Consider the following 20698-nt stretch of genomic DNA (forward strand, 5'->3'; position numbering starts at 1 on the left):
TTTAATGAAAAGAAGGACCAGGGGAGACATGACAGCAGTCTTCCAATATCTCAGGGGTTGCCACAAAGAAGAGGGAGTCAAACTATTCTCCAAGGTTGAAGGTTTATTTTATTTATATGCCGCCCTATTCCCTGAGGGACTCAGGGCAGCTCACAAACCAAAGGGTGGGGAGGTAAACACAAAGAAACTACAACAGAAAAGATACAGGGGAATTTAAAAAACAGCCAACAGTCACACGATTCGAGAGGGGAAGGGAACTCATCAACCCCAGGCCTGCCAACACAGCCAGGTTTTAACGGCTTTTCGGAAAGCCGGGAGAGAGGTGAGGGTCCGAATCTCCGCGGGGAGCTCGTTCCAAAGAGCCGGAGCCACCATAGAGAAGACCCTCCCCAGGGTAGTAGCCAGATGACATTGGCCAGTAGATGGAACCCAGAGGAGGCCTAGTCTGTGGGATCTAATAGGTCTGTGGGAGTTAATTGGCAGCAGGCGGCCTCTCAAGTACCCAGGTCCAATACCATGAAGGGCTTTATAAGTGACGACTAGCACCTTGAAGCGTATCCGGAGACCGATCGGTAGCCAGTGCAGCTCACGGAGGATAGGTGTAACGTGGGTGAACCGAGGTGCACCCACAATCGCTCGCGCGGCTGCATTCTGGACGAGCTGAAGTCTCCGAATGCTCTTCAAGGGCTGCCCCATGTAGAACGCCTGAGGGCAGAATAAGAAGCAATGGATGAAAACTAATAAAGGAGAGAAGCAACTTAGAACTGAGGAGAAATTTCCTGACAGTGAGAACAATTAACCAGTGGAACAGAAGTTGCCTCCAGAAATTGCGAATGCCCCAACACTGGAAGTCTTTAAGAAGATGCTGGATAGCCATTTGCCTGGAACGGTGTAGGGTTTCCTGCCTAATAGTGGGTTGAAGACCTCCAAGGCCTCTTCCATCTCTGTTATTCTATTCTATTCTATTCTATTCTATTCTATTCTATTCTATTCTATAAGTTGAGGGCTACCTGTATTGACCAGTGGTAAGATCGCCTCCGAAGGATAGCAAAATATATGCCACCGCCTCCCCCTTCTGACTAATTATGGAATAGCATGAAGGGAACTGTAAACGCCTACAAACTCCATGTTAAGGAACATGGGAGTGTGGGAAGTTATCATCCAGCCCTCTCCCAGAAAAATGAAATATCCTAGGAAATATTGAAAAGGCAGAATATTTCTCTGGATGTGAAAAGAAAGAAACATTTTTTAAAAGACAGAATAGCTGCCTGTAGCTTTCTGTCCATCCCCACTTTGTCAAGGGGCAATTAAGAAGGCCAAGCTAGTCCACTTTACATAATAAAGACTTCTCCACTGCAGCTCCAGGGGGAAGGGATTAAGGAACTTTACCCAACTGACCACATGGCATCTGAGAACTCATCCATACCTGGATTCAAAACACAGCCCAGAGAGTTGCCCCTGCATGGCCCTATGGGAGTCTGACAACCAATCAGAATACATTTCTTACACAGGAACAGGAAACAGAGAGGTGGGACTAAACAGGGTATAAAAAGCCTAGCAAGCCCCTCCCTCAGTCCTTCTCTTCTTCTCCACCAACATTGAAGCATGTGATCACCTTTTCTCTCCAGGGCTCAAGCCATGTGGTCCTGTTCACCGATAAACCATCTTTCCAAGCAGCCTCCATGTCTCCAGTGTCTTTTCCCCCACTTGGAGTTGAACCCAGAAGGACATTTCTTTCAACAGGAGTAAATGTCCCAAGCACGTGATGGTCCTAGATCTGGACAAGTGGCCCTTTGTCCAATACAAATTAGGGGATCAATTCAATAGTTTGCTGTGCTAAAAAAAATAGCCATTGTTTGGGGGGTTGTGTGTGGTTTTTCAGTATTCTTAGCAGTCTTTCTTTTTTATATATATAATTTATTTTTATTTTTATTACATAGACAACATATACACACAACAATAGAAAAAGAAAAGCAAAACAAAACCCGAAGCCCATCATCACATCCAGCATGTCGTTTGGTTACAGGTCTTTTAACATTTATCATTCTTATACATTCATTGTTTCATTTAATAGATTATAATTTAGTATCGTTTCTTATTCCCCTACCTGTGGCAATCCATCCCAACTATGTTTCCCCCCCACACACACAACCCGTATCTCTCTGTTATATATTTAATAGACACAACAATAAAATAAAATTAAAAAGAAAAAAAAGACAAAAAGGAAAAAAAACATCATCGTGCAACATGTCGTTTGGTTACAAGTGTTTTAACATCCACATCCTCGAATAATATTTACCATCTCAAACTTTTCATCTAGACCAGTGTTTCTCAACCTTGGCAACTTGAAGATGTCCGGACTTCAACTCCCAGAATTCCCCAGCCAGCGAATGCTGGCTGGGGAATTCTGGGAGTTGAAGTCCGGACATCTTCAAGTTGCCATGGTTGAGAAACACTGATCTAGTATAATTAAAAACCTCATTTTCATTCTACAATATATATTCAGTTAACATTAGTATTTTTTTTCCAAGCAGTCTTTCTCAATTCTAAAATGTGTCTACCTCGCCCACGAAACCCAAAAATGGCATAATGCAACAAAATTTCATTTTAATATATGCAAATTAATGTACAAAGTGACAATAATGTTTATTATCCTATCCTATATTCTATATTCCATATTCTATAATTTTTCTATTCTATTTCTTGACACAGCAGACTAAGAGCCAACATATAAAATGCAATTATTACCTCTCCTAGTAAAACCTGCTGCAGAATATCTCTTTCAAGGGGAATAAACCCTGGTGTAGAAGACACAATAATTCCCCATCCCGCTTTCTACCAATAAGGAAGGGAAGGGCTTCCTTCAATGTTGAGATTTTGGCAGACCTAATAACCCCCGAGGACTAGAAACATGGATTGCCCCATTTTTAAAAAAATCCAAGTTATGGATGGTTTGGAGAAATTGGTGAAGGGGCTGGAGAACTGCATTTCAGGAAACTATTCAAAGACGCTGAGCAATCATTGCGAGTCAGGAAAACACAATGAGGTTGTCGATTTGTGTAACAACAATTCACTTATATCAGAGTAGCGGAGAAATAATGAATAAAATACTTTAATGCAGATATGGAAGTTTGAATTGACTCGCCAAGTGTGGCTATTATTAATTTAAATTTAATTTAAATCAAGGTGTCAGAACCTCTCCATTAGATAATTAGGAAAGAAAACCATGAGACTCCATGAGTAGAAATCAAGTGTACTTTTACTAATTATAAATGATTAAAGGCATAGCGAAGCGAAGTCTGATTATTTAGGCGCGAAAGCGATTGATATATAGAATAGCCCATTCCCCACCCCTTGGCATCACAGTTACAGTCCAATCATAATTCTCCCAAGTGTCAGGTGTGAGATAACTTCAAAAGGCATCACCAAGATGGAGTGTCGGTGCCGTTAGTCCTGGCGGGAATCTCCCACGCATGCGTAGTCCGACAGGCAGCTGAGCTCCAGAATCTTCCTCCAGCACAATTAGTAAGAGCCAAGGTGGCGCAGTGGTTAAATGCAGCACTGCAGGCTACTGCTAGATCAGCAGTTCAGCGGTTCAAATCTCACCGGCTCAGGGTTGACTCAGCCTTCCATCCTTCCGAGGTGGGTAAAATGAGGACCCAGATTGTTGGGGGCAATATGCTGACTCTCTGTAAACCGCTTAGAGAGGGCTGAAAGCCCTATGAAGCGGTATATAAGTCTACTGCTATTGCTATTGCTATATAGTAACCCCTCCCAAATACCATGCCCTCCCTCCCCGTTTCATGGCAGCCGAAGCAAAGCAGAGGCTGACACAAGGCATCTGCCTGACATTGCAACAAACTGTAAGATGGCCAGTCCTTATGGGACTAAGAAATTTCAGTTGGCTTATGAATGGATGAACAAGGAATGTTAAACCTTATCTAAAGTTAGTGTCAGCACTCCTCCATTGAGTAATTAGGAAAGAAAACCAGGAGACTCCATTGATAGAAATCAAGTGTACTTTTACTAATTATAAATGATTAGAAGCGTAGCAAAGCAAGACTGATTATTTAGGCGCGAAAGCAAATGATATATAGAATAGCCCATTCCCCACCCCTTGGCATCCCAGTTACAGTCCAATCATAATTCTCCCAAGTGTCAGGTGCGAGATATCTTCGAAAGGCATCACCAAGATGGAATGTCGGTGCCGTTGGCCCTGGCGGGAATCTCCTCCGCATGCGCAGTAAGACGGGCAGCAGAAACTCCAGAATCTTCCTCCTGCACATCATGATTCCCCTCCCAAATACCATGCCCCCCCCTCCCCGTTTCAATGGCAGCCGAAGCAGCAGCAAGGCAGAGGCTGACAGTTAGCTTTACAAAAGGGGAGTTAAAGTATAAGCGAAGGTACGATGCTAAAGTTAGTTTATTTTAGTGTATGATTGTTAAATGTTTATACCCTGTATTTGCTCTGGGAGGTTGGAGGGGGGGGAGGGGATATGGGATTGGGGGGGAAGGGAGGGAAGGGGAAAGCTATACAATTGTAAAACTTATTAAAACTTTTTAATAGGGGAAAAAAAAGATGGCTAGTCATTGAATTGCACCCCAAATTTATGTTGATAAGTGAGTTTTGCTCCATTTTGTGACCTTCCTCGCCACAGTCGTTAAGTGAATCGTGTCCATCGAAACATTAGTCCCCAGGTGTTCAGTTGCGTGTGGCTTCCCCACTGAGTTCCCTCGTGAGAAGGTCGCCAAAGGGGCTGGCGTGACATTCAGGGGTGGGGTGTGGGTGATGCCCCGATTGTCGTAAATATGAGTCACCACCGAGCATCCAAATTTGGAGCACGGGGATGAGGGAAAGGTTCATCCCTGAAAAAACACTCCTCCGTCGCGGTCACTATACAAATTGTCGTTAAGATGAGGACTTCCTGTTAACTATTTCGCTTCACATCTAGCTGGCAGAGCGTTCTTGATAAAGGCAAAGAAACCTGCTGGCTGCCCTCCAGATGGGTCAGAGCACAGCTCCACTTCCCATGCTGGCTGGGGACGATGGGACGCGTAGAACGCTGCATATTTAGGAATATTTTAAGATTTCTGAACAGCAGATCACTCTGAAGGAGGGACTTTAGGGGCAGGAGGCTGACTAGGTTGTTTGGAGGTACAATCTGAGAACAAAACACAACACAAAGGCCGATGGAAATAAAAGAACTGCTAAACCAGCAGGATTTAACATTATTATTATTATTATTATTTTTCCAAGCCAGGGAAATTTCTATTGCCAGCTGCAGTGCCGCTATCTTGCCGGCAGAGGGCGAAAGCCACGCCACTGGAATAGAGTCGGGGGAAATAACGCCGCGCCACAGCGCGCATGCGTAGTGCATCTCGAGCAGGCCGCGGCCTACTGTCACTGTTCGCTCGCTCGCTCGCTCGCTCGCTCGCTCGGCCGAGCGGGGTATTCCTCTCGCGGCCCGGAAGGAGCCGCGGTTGCCCCGGCGGGATGTTCGTGGCGCTGAACGAACTCCTCGGCGCCTCCGTGGATCAACCGGAGCGGGTGAGTGATCGCGTCCCGCATTCTCTTGGCCTCTCTCGGTTCCCGTCGCCGCGCGAGACGGGACGAGCGGACGGGCCTGCAATTCAGCTCCCAAGATGCCTTGCGCGACTTGCTTTTGGAGCGAGGCACGCCGGGCGTTGTAGTTCTTTCCCTCCTGGTGGCCCCATTGGGGTGGGAATCTTTGGGGCGTTGCTCAAAACGGAACCTGGGGGGTCGCTTTGCAAGCCCGGGGTGGGTGGGGGGGACGCTACGAATTTGGGTGGCCGGTGGTCCTTTGCCTGACTCCTTGGTTTTTGCTCCCCGATTGAGCTGGCAGGGGATGATGAGCATTGTAGTGCATCTCTGCTTCTTAAGCTCAGCAACACATGGGAAATTCAGCTCCCAGAATTTAATTTAATTTGATGCATTGTATTGTCACATCATATATCATATTATATGTCATATAGATGATATATCATACTATTGTATTATTAAACTATATTATATCATATTACATCATATATTATACTGATGTATTATAATATCCTATTATATTCTATATCCTATATCATATATATGTGTTCTGAACCCCTCCTCCGTCCAGTAATGAATGCCGAGACAAGCTTAACTGGAATGTACTTTAATAGCAAGAAACCAAAACCTCGGTGGCTGAAAGCCAAGCAATAAACACAGATAAGGCTTGGCAGCAATCCCCCGTGCCAAGCTCCCAGTACTGTCCTCCGACATTCAATCCTGCGCTGACTTCTGCAAGAGGGGCGTGTCACAAGCAGTCCTTTTTATAGTCTGGAGAGGAGCCTAATGACCACCAACTGAGCACAATTACCTCCTGTAATTGTGTAATTGTTCCTGACGCCGAGTAGCTCTTCGATGGTGTGCATCCAGGAACAACTCACTGCTGGCTTCTGGATCACTCTCCCTTGTCTCCTCCCCACTGGTCCAAGGCTCAGGCCAACCAGTCTCTCTGCGCTCTGCTCGGAGTCGGAACCCTGTCCAGCGTCCTCCACATTCTCCAGAGCCGACTCATAGGGCCCCTCGCTGTCGGAGTCTGGTGGCAGCTCCAACGGCTCCTGCTGGGCCACAAGAGAAACCCTTGGAGGGAGGTCCAAGAACCCCATGGTTGTCGTTCTCCTCTCCCTCTTCCTCTTCCTTTTCTTTTCCTCCTCATCTGTTCTCTCCTACTACTCCTCTTTGTCATCCTCCTCCTCCTCCTCCTTTCCCTCCTACCACTAATGACGTTCCCTAGTTGGGAACAAAGCATCTGCAAGAAAATCACCAATCTCAATGAGCACCAAGGACCCTATAACCCTTCCTCCTACTCCTCTTTTTCACCTCTTCCTCCATCTATTGTCTCCTCCTCCTGCTGCTCTTGTCTTCTTCCTCTTCCTCCTCTCCCTTCTATAGCACTGATGGTGCTCTCTAGCTGGGTCATGAGATGTCTGCAAGGAAACCACCCAGCTCAGGGGACACCATGGAACTCCCCAGTTCTTTTTTTCCTCCTCCTCCTCCTCCTCCTCCTCCTCCTCCTCCTCCTCCTCCTCCTCCTCCTCCTCCTCCTCCTCCTCCTCCTCCTCCTCCTCCTCCTCCTCCTCCTCCTCCTCCTCCTCCTCCTCCTCCTCGCAGTGATGAGGTTACAACAACCGTCCCCACCCTCTCAGAACACTAGTTCATCCCTGAGCTACACAGATCCCCTTGTGTAATAGGGAAGCCCCCCAGGGTGACCAAGAGTGAGGCTTTGCCTCCTGTCCGTCCCATCAAAATACCCCAAAAGACCTTTTCAGGAATCAGAGATACAACACCCCAGGTTCTGGATTTTGACCACGTGATCTTGGGAAACCACGATTCTTGTAAACACAAGTCAAGTGTCTGAATTTGGATCCTGTGATTGGGGGGGGGGGGGAACAGTCATTGTTTTCAGTGCCGTTGTAACTTTGAAGAGTCACTAAACAAGGGCTGCCCTTATATTACAATTAAATTACAATTGTAATTGTAATTACAATGAAAACCTTATAAAACTTTTTTTTTAAAAAGCAGGAAAAACCCATTAAAACCTTATATTAACTTCGAAATAATTCCAAAGATGAGGTGAGCCTTCTAGAATTAAATCAATTTTGTCATTTATTTATATACCCCAGCAGTCCTTGACTTACAACAGTTCATTTAGTGACTGTTCGAAGTCACAGCGGCCCTGAATGTAACTTATGACCATTTCTCACACTTAACGACCATAGCAGTGTCCTCGTGGTCGAAATTCGGACACTTGGCAATGGATTTATATTTATGACCGTCTCCAGCGACACGCGATTCCCACTTTTGCAACCTTTGGATGAGATAAGTCAACAGGAAAGCCAGATTCGCTTAACAACCATGCAATTGATTTAAGAACGGCCGCAATTCACTTAACAACTGAGGCAAGAAAGGTGGTAAAAGAGAGCTTAAAAACTGTTTCGTTTAACAATGGCAAGTCGATTCACATTTATAACGGTCGCAGTGTCTCCGAGGGGTCCCACCATCCCCCTTTGGCGACTTTCTGACAACAGGGGATTCACTGAACGACGGTGTTCCTAACTTGACGGAGGCAAGGATTGACTTAACAACAATGGCAAGGAAAGTCATACGAGGGGGTGGGGCAAACGTTTCCATTTTGGGCTCAATGCTAGTCGTAACTCAAGGACCAATAGTGATATGATGTATATGGTATCTATATTTTTAATTTTGTTATATATTAATTAATTAGTTAATTAGTGCCTGGAATAAAATCTCTCTTTTTTTTCAGAGCAAATTGATTCTGCTTTGTGCCACGAAAACGGATGCCAGCTTTCTGGTTCACCATTTCCTCTCCTTCTACCTCAAAGGTACGTGGGGAAGGAAGGACTCCGTAACCTATCTCCCACCTCCATCCCTTTCCCCGCTCCGCCCATTTTCCATCACTAAAAAAAACGAAGTACAAGTAACTCCTTGACTTACGACGGCTCGCTTCGCGATCGTTAGGACAGCCCTGGGGAAAAAAATGGCCATTGTTCGCACTTAATGACCATTGCAGAATTCCTGTGGTCGCACGATCAACATTCGAACGCTTGGCCACTGAGTCCCAGGGTTACGTGATTCCCCCCTTTGCGACTTTCTGGACAGCAGGAAGCCAGATTCACTGAGCGACTGTGTTACTGACAGAACAACTGAAGTGATTCGCTTAACAACAGTGACCGCAAAGCTTGTGAAACTCACTTCGCGCATGTTTCGTTTAGCGACATAAATCTTGGCCTCCTCGGGGGGTTGTAACTGGGGAATGATCTCCCTTATGTCTCTTTCTTTTTGTCTTTCGCAGCCGGTTGCAAAGTCTGTTTCCTGGCCTTCGTGCAATCCTTCAGCCATTACAACTCCGTGGCTCAAAAGCTGGTGAGCCAATTTTATTTTAATCTATGAAAATATCTATTACAACCTCATGGATTTCCAACTCCCAGAATTCCTGGCTTTGGGATTCTGGGAATCGAAGGTTAATTAGCTCAGGGATCCAGACCAGATTATTCGGTGTTGGGGGTCCGGAGGGGCGAGGAGGGGGCAAGGTTTCTGTGGACGGGGCAGGAGTATGGGCATGTACGCGTGGTTGAGCATCCGTTTCTCGTATGTGTCGTCTGGCGATCACCTATGAGGCTTGCGCGAATGGGGCTGCAGTCACCCGCCAGGCTCAGACGAGCGGGGCTGCAATCCACCTAGAGGCTCGTTCGAGTGGTATCACCTGTACAAGATGTCTTGCCACCCCTTGCGAGGCGACTGTGGTTGGGATTACCCGCACAGCTCGTGTGAGCGGGGCTGCAATAACCCACGAGGCTTGCGAGAATGGGCTGTGATCACTAACGAGGCCCATGCGAGTCGGCCTGTGGTCACCCATGAGGCTCGTGCAAGTGGGGTTGCGATCACCTGCGTGTGAGTGGGATCACCCGCGCGGGTTGTCCTGCGATCACCTGCGAGGCAAGTTTGTCTACAATCACCCGTGAGGTAGTGGTGGGTTTCAAACAATTTTTGGAACCTCTTCTGTAGGTGTGGCCTGCTTTCCAGGTCCACTGGTAGAACCTCTTCTAACCGGTTCGGTAGATTTGATGAACCGGTTCTACCGAACAGGTGCGAACCGGTAGGAACCCACCTCTGCCGTGAGGGTTGCATGAGTTCGGTCTGTGCTCACCCACAAGACTCACACACGAGTCGTCCTGCGATCACCTGCGAGTCTTGTGTGAGTGGGGCCACTTACATGGCTCCGTTGCAAATAGGCCGCATCCTGGTAGTGCGCTGCGGCCCACCAGTTGTCGACTCCTGATCTAGACAACGATGGTGTATGCTTGGGGAATGGGTGAAATACATCTAGTTCTCGAGTTCAAATGGTTCGTTTTACAATCATTCAAAGTCACAACAGAACTGAAAACAGCCACTGATGACTCGTCCACAGGTGGGATCCAGCAGGTTCTGATTTATTCTGGAGAACCGGTAGCGGAAAGTTTGAGTAGTTCGGAGAACCCGTAAATACCACCTCCAACGGGCCCCGCCCCCATCTATTCTCTGCCTTCCGAGTCTCAGCTGATCGGGAGGAAATGGGGAGTTTGTAGTAACCTTTCCCTGCCACGCCCAAACCATGCCACGCCCACCAAGCCACGCCCACAGAACCAGTAGTAAAAAAACAAATGAATCCCACCAGTGGACTGGTCCTTGGACTTACAAATTGTTTTGGATTCTCATGCAGTGGGCTATTTGTCCAAAAAAAAAAAAAGAATTCCTCAGCTGTGTTTCTCGTTCCAATTTCTCATTTTCCTGTTTTTATTTTTAAGGGAGTCAACCTCCTTACAGCCAAGGAAGAAAACAGCTAGTGTTCTTTGAAGGGTTGAAATCGGCAAACCAGGTTTTGTTCGGCGCCGGACAGGAATCTGGGGACCCCAATCCTTTCCAATTTGTCAGGTAGCTGAATGTTTTTTTTTCCGGGAGCTACAGGTCCTCCAACTAAAAAATCTATTTCTTTAACTGACGGTTCAAAATTACAATGACACCGATGTTTTATTTTATTATATTGTTTATTTTATTACTTTATTGTAATTCAAAATTACAACACTGATATTTTTATTGTTTTATTTTATGGTTTTATTTCATTTTATTATTTTATATTTTATTTATTTTGCTGCGTTCAAAATTACGACAGTGATATTTTATTTCATTCCATTTTATTTTACCTTATTGTTTAACTTATTTATTTTTAATTTTGTTGTATTATTTTGTTTTATTTTATTGTATTATTTTTAAATTTATTATTTTTAAATAATAAATTTAAAATGCAAGTTAAAGTTAAAGTGCAAAATTCAATCAAATAACAGTTTTTTAGGATTGTTGCCGCATCCCCCAGTCACGTGATCAAATTTCAGAGGCTTGGTAACTGACTCACATTTATGACGGTTGCCGTGTCTCGGGGGCCAAGTGATCTCTTTTTGTGAAGACAAGCAAAGACAAGCAAAGTCAGGGAAACCCGATTCGCTTAACAACTGTGTTAATAACAAATGCAGTTACTCACTTAACAACTGGTGGGAAGAAAGGACTTAAAATGGAGCAAAAATCATTGAACAACTGTCCCACTTAACAATGGAAATTTTTGGCTCAATTGTGGCCATAAAAAGAGGACTACCTGTATATGGGATAATTCAAATAATTTTGGTCATATTTATCACATATAAGTTGTCCTCGGCATGATCAAAATATTAAACTTCAGATAGTCCTTGACTTACGACCACAATTGGGCCCCAATTCTATTGCTAATGAAGACAGTTATTAAGTGAGTTTTGTGCCACGTTGCAACCTTCCTTGCCATGGTTCTTGAGCGAATCCCTGTCATTCTTCAGTTAGTGACGCAATTGTTAAGCAAATCTGCATTCCTGCTCGTCCCAACGGTCGGAAAAGGTGAACGTGTGGATGCCGTCCCTGTTATGAATACGAGTCACTTGCCAAGCATCTGAATTTTGATCACTCAACCCCACCCCCCCGGACCCCGCTCCGTGCAGGGATATAGCAACACCTGTACGGGGGATAACGGTCGTAAGCTACTATTTTCGGTGGCCGTTGTAACTCGGAACGGCCCCTAAGTGAACACTTGTAAGTTGAGGAGTATCTGTAGTTCCGAAAACCAGACTGTTGACCGTGGTTGACCTCAGCTTTGCATCTCTCGTTTGCAGCGGAGACGGGTCAGATCTGAAACAACTTTATCATTTTGTCCGGACATCCCTGAATCCTTCTGATGGCGGAGATCAATGGAAGTTTCCCGTTCTGATCGTCGACGATCTCGGTGTCCTATTAAGTCTCGGGGTGCAGTTGGCGGATGTCCTGAATTTTGTTCACTATTGCCGGGCGACCGTCAATGCCGAACTGAAGGTAACTTTCGAATGCAGGTAGTCCTCAACTTACAACAGTTCCATTTAGTGACCGGTCAAATTCGCGATAATGAAAAAAGGGGCTTAGGGTTGTTTTTCATACTGACGACTTGTCACAGTGTCCATGTGGTCACGTGATCAAAATTCAAATGACTCATCTTTACGACGGTCCCTGAGTCCCAAGGTCCGGTGATCCGTTTCGTGACTGTCCGACGAATAAAATCAATCATTGAACAACCTTACGGCAAAGTTAAGAACCACAGGGATAAATATAGACTGTAGAATGATAAGAGAAAAAAGGAAATGATATGAAACAAAAATGGGCTTGTGGAAATATCATCCCCAAGAAAACATAAACTGGGATTTGAAAGAGACACCTATAACAATAGAAAAAGAAAGGAAGGGAAGAAGGAAGGAAAGGAGGGGAGGAAGGGAGTAGAGAATGGAGGGACGAAGGAATGGAAAAGCGTGGAGGGTGGAAGAGAGAGAAAGAGAAGGAGAGATAGTAGGAGAGGAAGAAGAAATGTGGAGGAGAGGTAGGGAGAAGGAGAAAAAGAGAAGGAGAGGGAGGGAGGAAGAGAGAGAAAGAGAAGGAGAGAGGATAGGAAGGAGAAGAAAGAGGGTAGGAGTAGGGGAGAGGTAAGGGAAGGATCGCATAGAGTAGGCCTCCTCCGAATTCCATCCGCCAGTCAGTGCCGACTGGCGACTACGCGGAGGAGAGCCTTCTCAGTTGCAGCTCCGACGCTATGGAACAATCTCCCCGTGGAGATCCGCACCCTCACCACCGTCCAGGCCTTCCGCATGGCCCTCAAGATCTGGCTATCCCGTCAGGCCTGGGGATAAGACTTTACTCTCGCCCCTCCCGAATGTTGAGTGAATGTTGTGTTTTACCGCTAATTATTTTTACTCACATTTTCTTTTTGTGTTTTGTCCTGCACTCCCCTCCCCTATTATTGTAAGCCGCCCTGAGTCCCCTCAGGGAAAAGGGCGGCCTATAAATGTTTAATAAAAGTAAAAAAAGTAAAAAGAAGGGGAGGGAGAGGAGGAAGAAAGGGAGGGAGAAAAGAAAAGAAAGAGAAAATAAGGTGGTGTCATAGCAGGTGTGAAGGATGGTAAACAATGCATTCCAAATTATACCTTATAACCTTTTAAATGGAATAATAATAATATAAGAATGGCAAAGAAAAAGAATAACAATGTGAACGTGTACCTATAACTGTATGTAAGAAAATAAATGACAGTAAAAATATAAAGCACAAGAACCACAGGGATTCACTTAACCACAGCGGCCAGAAAGATTGGCACATGAGGACAAAGGTCGCTTTATTGATTGTCTCATTTTAGAATGGAAGTTTGGGTCATAAGTCGAGGACTTGCTGTATGGGCTATCTCTCTTAAGTTTCGTTCCAAGCGGAAGGGATGGTTTTGTGTTGCAGGGGAACTTGGTTTTCATGGTGCAGAGCAGTGAAGATTCGGAGGATGAGGAGAATGAAGTTCTGGTGAAGGCCCTTCGTCACCAGGCCAACACCGTCCTGTGGGCGGAGGGTCTGGCCAGCGGCTACTGCAAGGAAGTCCATGGACAGGTGAGTCTACCTGTCTTCTTTGCCTTGACCTTCTGGGGGTAGGATTTCAAGTCGAGCTCACCTCCCTCCCTCCCTCTTCTTCTTACCTTCCTGCCTGAGTTATTTCCTTCCCTTCTTCCTTCCCTCCACCCTGCCTGTCTGACTTCCTTCCTTCTTTCCTGCCTTCCTCCCTCCTCCCTTATTGCCTTCCTTCCTTTCCTTCCTTCCCTCCTGCCTGCCTGCTTTCCTTCCTTCCTTCCTTCCCTCCTGCCTGTCTGACTTCCTTCCTTCTTTCCTTCTTTCCTCCTCCTTTCTTGTCTGACTTCCTCCCTCCTCTCTTATTGCCTTCCTTCCTTTCCTTCCTTCTTTCCTTCCTGTCTTCTTTCCTGCTTTCCTTCCTTCCTTCCCTTCTGCCTTCTTCTTTCCTTTCTTTCCTTCTCTCCTTCCTTTCTTCTTTCCTTCCTTCCTTCTTTCCTTCCTTCCCTCCTGCCTTCTTTCTTCCTGCTTTCCTTCCTTCTTTCTTGCCTTCTTTCCCTCCTGCCTGTCTGACTTCCTCCCACCTTCCCTCCTGCCTTACTGCCTTCCTTCCTTTTCTGCCCTCCTTCTTCCCTTTTTTCCTTCCTTCCTTCCTTCCTTCCTTCCTTCCTTCCTTCCTTCCTTCCTTCCTTCCTTCCTTCCTTCCCTCCCTCCCTCCCTCCCTCCCTCCCTCCCTCCCTCCCTCCCTGTTAAGTGAACTGATTCACTTAACAACCATGGAAGAAAGGTCAGAAAAAAGCAGATGTTTCACTTAGCAACCAAAAATTTGGCCTCAGTTGTGCTTCGTAAGTCGAGGACTGCAGTGTCCTGAGGCCACATGATTCCCATTTGTGCCCTTCCCAACCGGCTTCCAACAAGCACATTTAATAGGAGCAGGGGAGCTGGATTTGCTTAACGACTGCCTGATTCACTTAATGATCACAATTCGCTTAACAACCACTTGGAAAAAGCTTATAAAAAACTGACTTAGCAGTGGAAATTCTGCTCCCATTATGGTCGTATGTTGAGGATTATCTCTTGGCACGGGTGGCAGATCTAAAACCCAAGAGGATCTCTTCCCTCCTGCAGCTCACCATCCTGGAAAAGGATTCCTGGGAATCTGGCGAGGCGAAAGATCCCCAGAGGGTTTTCCAGTATCAGATCCAGGACAAGAACGTTGCCTTCTTCGCCCGAGGGATGTCGGCAGCCGTGTTGTGACCGAAAGGTTCCCGAAAAGGGACCAGAGGGGATCTCGGGTGATCCAGGAGCATCGGTGATCTCCGAGGGGTCGGGTTTGATCTGGTTTTGAATCCAGGGTTTGGTCGCGGGGATCGCGAACAATGATGCAAAGAGATTGTGATGCAATAAAGGAGGTGTTGATTGAACCCGAGGCTCCTCGTGTCTGCTTTCACACAACATACAATCTCGGTCCCTTGTTTAGAATGTAGGGACCCCAACTCTCAGAATTCCCCTGACGGGATGGAGGAGTTGTGGGAGTTGTCAAGGGAAAGCATATGCGCACGCACGCACGCACACACACACACACACACAAAGACACAAAGACACAAAGGGATGCACACAGCCAGGAGTGGGAGTTGTCAAGGGAAAGCACACACACACACACACACACACAAAGACAAACAGACACACCGGGATGCACACAGCCAGCCAAGAGGATTCCATCTCCCACAGTGATCCTCTGTTCCAATCAATTCATTGGGTTGTTGAATTCAATTTCTCCTTCCCTCCCTTTTCCTTCCTTCCTTCCTTCCTTCCTTCCTTCCTTCCTTCCTTCCTTCCTTCCTTCCTTGTCTTTCCTCCCTCCCTTCCACTTCTTGTTCTCCATTAATCATTACTCCTCCCTTCTTTCCTCCCTCCCTCTTCCTTTTCCTCTCTTTCCTTCCTCCCTCCCTCCCGTCTTTTTCTCCCCCCTCCCTTTCTCCTTTCTCCCTCCCTTCTTCCTTGTCTTTCCTCCCTTCCCTCCCTCCTTCTCCAGGACGGGTAAAGTCAGAGTGTGTGTGTGTGTGTGGGAGGTTTCCTCTCTTTGGAGACCCCCCCCCTCTCTTTATCAACGCCCGTTTTGGCCGAAGGCGAGTAGCGTATTTGCGCAGAGACCCGGCGCTAGGACCCGGGGGGAGGAGTCGGGGCTCGTCAAGGAGGAGATAGAGGGAGTGCGGGACTTCCTCGCGCATGCGTACGGCGGCGGGGGGCGTGTCCGTGGCTACGGAAGCCGGGCCGGGCCGAGGCGAGAGAGTGGCCGCCGCGCCTTCCTTCCCTTTCCGCCACCGGCCGATCTCCGCCTCTCGGGAAAGGAGCTGCAGGCAGCCGCTTCGGAGGCCCAGACGAGGCTTCGGTCGGTCCTTCCTCCCCAGCGAGGCCTCTGTTGCAGGTGCGTAGGATTACGAAGCCCATCCGCCCGCCCGGCACCGCCAATCCCATCGTCCCCAGCCGCCAATCTGTCAACTTCCCCGGGGCGGTTCGACTACATTTCCCATCGTGCCCCGGTCGGCGTGGCTGGCAACCTCCCCTGGCTGATGGGAGAGATGGGAATTGTAGTCCAACCCCCCCCAAACCTTAGTCGTAGGGGTACTTCATATCCCATCATCCGCACCCACGCTTTGGACTGCAGGACAGGCTCGCCGATCCTTTTCATCCTTTCAAAAAGGGGTTGCACCCCTATACCCATTATCCCCAGCCACTTGGGTTGTAGAAACTTTCTGGCTGGGAGAGATGGGAGTTGTAGTGCAACACCATTAACAACCCCCCCCCCCATCCCCGTTGCTTTAACTAGAGTTTTATGGAGACTTTAGATCCCAGGATCCCCACCCGGGCTTTGGACTACAAATCTCATGTTGGGCTTGCCATTCCATTTCATCCTTTGAATCAGAGGTGGGGGCTGTAGGTTGCGGGGGTATTGTACCATAGGGCCCATTATCCCCAGCCACTGATTTGTTATAGACTTTCTGGCTCCGAAGAGTTGGGAGTTGTAGTCCAACCCCCCCCCCCCCCATCATCCCTTCTTGCTTCAAGTGGCTCTGGGGCAAGGAGGATGTGGGGTACTTCAGATCCCATAATTCACAACCAGGCTTTGGACTACATATCCCAAGACAGGCTCGCTGTTCCGTTTCATCCTTTAAATCAGAGTTGGGGGGGGTGTAGGTACAGGTGGGGTTGTACCCCTGGATCCATTATCCCCAACCACTGGGTTGCAGAAACTTTCTGGCAGGGAGAGATGGAGGTTGTAGTCCAACCATTTCCCCCAGTTGGAATACATCTCCCATCATCTCTGCTCTTCAACTGGTTAGTCCAACTCCTTCTCCTCCCCCCCCATATGTTGGAATACATCTCCCATCACCCTTCTTGCATCAACTGACTAGAGAGAGATGGGAGTTGTAGTCCGACTACTCTCCCTACATGTATTGGAATACATTTCCCATCATCACTGTTGTTTTAACTGGCTTGGGGGAGATGGGAGATGTAGTCCAAGCCATGATTCATATACCCCCTGCTAACTGGAACTGCGATCCCAGCTAACTTGACTGGCAGTCCTCGACTTATGACCGTTTTGCAGTGGTTCCAAGTTACAACGGTGCTGAAAAAAAGGGACTTAGGTTTCACCCTTAACGACCGTCAGTATCCCTGGGGTTACGCAGGGCTTTGGGCTCACACGATTCTGCCTTTGTGACCAGCAGGAAGGTAGATTCGCTTCAAACGACCGGGCAATTCGCTTAGTGACTGCGGTGGCTCACTTAACAAGCGAGGGGGAGAAAGGTTGTGGAGTGGGGCAAATGTCTCACTTAACGACAAATGTGTCGGGGCAAGGAAGGGCGGACCAGGGGCCCAATGTCTTGCTTAACGACAGGAAGTGAGTTCAGCAGTGGTGGTAAGTCGAGGACTGCCTGGATGGCTTTAGAACATGGGTTTTGGAGTACAAGATCCCCCCCCCCCCCCCCCCCCCGTTGAGGACCGTTTCTAGGACTCCAGTCTCAAAATGACAAAAGTCACACCTGGCAACTTTAACCCAGATTTCTTTTCTCCAACATGTCTCAATCCTTTCTCTGTGGCGGGTTGAGTCACCCTAAACAACTTTCGGTGATTTAGGTGTGTCTTTTTAACACAAGTCCCTTGTTGTGACCGGATAGGCGGCTCAGTTGTGCAAACAGGTCCAGGGAGTGTGTCTGTGGGGTTTTTTTGTGTCATTTTTTCCATGCTCATCTCTCTTCTAACAAAAGGCAAACTGTGCCTGAGACTTTGAATCAATAGACTTAGAACCAAAATTGATCCATCCATCCATCCATCCATCCATCCATCCATCCATCCATCCATCCATCCATCCATCTATCTTTTCTTCTTCCTTTTCTTTCTCTTTCTTTCTCTCTCTTTCCTTCCTCCTTTTTTTCTTTTTTCTTTTTTCCTTCCTTTCTTCTCAACTTTCTCATTCTTTCTCTCTTTCTTTCCTTCCATCTTTCCTTTTTCTTTCTCTTTTCTTTCTTTCTTCTTTCCTTTTTCTTTCTTTCTCTCTTTCCTTCATTCCTTCTTTCCTTAATCTTTCTTTCTCTCTCTCTCTCTCTCTCTCTCTTTCCTCCCTTCCTTTCTCTCTCTCTTTCCTTCCTTCCTTCTTTCTTTTCTCTCTCCTTCCTTTTTCTTTCTTCCTCTCTCTTCCTTCCTTCTTTCCTTTCTGTTCCTCTCTCTATATATATCTGTCTTTCCTTCCTTCCTTTCTCTCTCTCAATCAATCAATCTATCCTTCCTTCTTTCCTTTCTCTTTCTCTTTCTCTCTTTCCTTCCTTCCTTTTTATTTTGTTCTTTCTCTCTCTAGCTATTTTTCCTTCCTTCTTCCCTTTCTCTCTCTTTTTTTCCTTCCTTCTTCCCTTTGTCTCTCTCTCTCTCAATCAATCAATCTATCTATCCTTCATTCTTTCCTTTCTCTTTCCTTCCTTCCTCTTTCTTTCTTTCTTTCTTTCTTTCTCTCTTTCCTTCTTTCCTTTCTCTCTATCTTTCTTTCCTTCCTTCCTTTTTCTTTCCTTTCTTTCTTTCTCTCTCTTTCCTTCTTTCCTTTCTCTCTCTCTATCTTTCCTTCCTTCATTTTTCTTTCTCTCTTTCCTTCTTTTGTCTTTCTCTCTCTTTCCTTTCTCTCTCTCTCTCTTTTTCCTTCCTGCCTTCTTTCCTTTCTCTCTCTCTCTCTCTTTCTTTCTTTCCTTTCTCTCTCTATCTTTCCTTCCTTCCTACCTTTTTCTCTCTCTCTCTGTCTCTTTTCTTTCTTTCTTCCTGCCTTCTTTCCTTTCTCTTTCTCTCTCAATCGTGCAACTCTGCACCCGTCGTAAACAGGAGTCCATTGCTAAGGGTCCGAAATTTGATCCCCCGCCGTAAGGACGTTACAACGGTTGTTTCCTTTCTAAAAACGGCCCTGTCCCTGTTTTTCTATTGCCATTGAACTTCAAACAGTCACTAAGCAAATCGTCATAAGTCGAGGACTATCTGCATTATAATATATGAAATAATCCGTGTGGGATCCTGGATGCGATGTCCTTTTAATGTTCGAAGTCCGCTTGTTTTTTTACCACGTAAATTATGGTTTGTTTTTTTTAAAACTCCGGGTCAGTTGATGGTTCCTGCCTTAATTTCCCCTTGTAAATAATAATTAACGAAATAATATTTCCTCATGCTATTTATTTCGGAACAGAGGAAGTAATATGCTATTTATGTGCTTTGGCTGGATGGCTTTTCCAAACCCCCCGTTGCGTGCTGGTAACCCTCTTGTAATCTTGATTTATGGAGCAGGATGTTGCAAGCCTCCGATTTTAAACCAAACAGTTTCGTTGCCTTTGAATTTATTTAAAACACAATATTTTCAACTCGGCATCCCGAGAATCGGAGGAAAAACGAAGGAAAAAAAAATTTAAAAAATTGAATTTTTTTCCCAATGATTAGAATCCTTTAAGAATTCTAAATTATTTCGATTCATCAGTTATTTTAATATAATGGTTCATTGACGTTGCTTTTATTCTTTCGATCCCATATGCCTCTTCCGACTCTCTTATTTCCGCGTTTTATCTTCTGATTTTATATTCCAGGGAGATTAAAATTATAATATGTGAAACAGTCCATGCAAATCGGGCATTAAACTTTAGTTTGCTGTTTGTTTCCCCAGTTTTTAATCCAACTGAACCGTTGCGTCACGCCGAATTTATTTCAAACGCTTCATGCATCATCAGATGTGTGTGTGTCTTAAGAGTTGTGAATCCAGTAGTTTTGTTTTTTTGTGAAGTGCATGTAGAAACTCGGTTTGGCTCTGACTAGCATCAGAAGGGCTTGGAATCCTTCCTCCTCCTCCTCTTCCTCCTCCGCACCAACCCCACACCCTTCTCGCATTGATGACATTCCCAAGTGGGGTCAGGAGACATCTGCAAGAAAACCATCCATTTCGTGGAGTACCAAGGACCCCCACCCCAATCCTTCCTCCTCCTCCTCCTCCTCCTCCTCCTCCTCCTCCTCCTCCTCCTCCTCCTCCTCCTCCTCTTAGACCCTCCCTCCCATACTGATGATGTCCCCTAGTGGGGTCATGAGAGGTCTGCAAGAAAACCATCCATTTCGTGGAGTACCAAGCACCCCCACCCCATTCCTTCCTTCCTTCCTTCCTTCCTTCCTTCCTTCCTTCCTTCCTTCCTTCCTTCCTTCCTTCCTTCCTCCTCCTCCTCCTCTTCCTCCTCCCCACCAACCCCACACCCTCCTCGCACTGATGACATTCCCAAGTGGGGTCAGGAGACATCTGCAAGAAAACCATCCATTTCCTGGAGTACCAAGGACCCCCACCCCAATCCTTCCTCCTCCTCCTCCTCCTCCTCCTCCTCCTCCTCCTCCTCCTCCTCCTCCTCCTCCTCCTCCTCCTCCTCCTCCTCTTCTTAGACCCTCCCTCCCATACTGATGATGTCCCCTAGTGGGGTCATGAGAGGTCTGCAAGAAAACCATCCATTTCGTGGAGTACCAAGCACCCCCACCCCATTCCTTCCTTCCTTCCTTCCTTCCTTCCTTCCTTCCTTCCTTCCTTCCTTCCTTCCTTCCTTCCTCCTCCTCCTCCTCCTCCTCCTCCTCTTCCTCCTCCCCACCAACCCCACACCCTCCTCGCACTGATGACATTCCCAAGTGGGGTCAGGAGACATCTGCAAGAAAACCATCCA

General features: G+C 46.7%; 2 protein-coding genes across 2 annotated transcripts in view; both read left to right on the top strand.

Moving 5' to 3' along the window:
• Window positions 1–5494: 5494 nt before the first annotated feature.
• Window positions 5495–14899, top strand: ELP6 (elongator acetyltransferase complex subunit 6). Its single transcript, XM_087712356.1, is given in 8 exon segments — window positions 5495–5548; window positions 8322–8400; window positions 8871–8941; window positions 10363–10390; window positions 10393–10489; window positions 11749–11944; window positions 13380–13526; window positions 14610–14899. Coding segments are annotated over 8 exon segments (801 nt in total). The 3' UTR covers window positions 14739–14899.
• Window positions 14900–15665: 766 nt separating this feature from the next.
• SCAP (SREBF chaperone) overlaps window positions 15666–20698 on the top strand; it is a 43221-nt gene continuing 38188 nt past the window's right edge. Inside the window, exon 1 of the mRNA XM_087712354.1 lies at window positions 15666–15909. The gene's annotated coding sequence lies outside the window, so the exon portion shown is untranslated. The remainder of the gene's footprint in view (window positions 15910–20698) is intronic.

This window comes from Thamnophis sirtalis, unplaced genomic scaffold (genome assembly GCF_051295495.1).
Source record: "Thamnophis sirtalis isolate CommonGarterSnake01/CBP01778 unplaced genomic scaffold, rThaSir2_p1.2 scaffold_4, whole genome shotgun sequence".
Taxonomy (NCBI): Eukaryota; Metazoa; Chordata; class Lepidosauria; order Squamata; family Natricidae; genus Thamnophis; species Thamnophis sirtalis.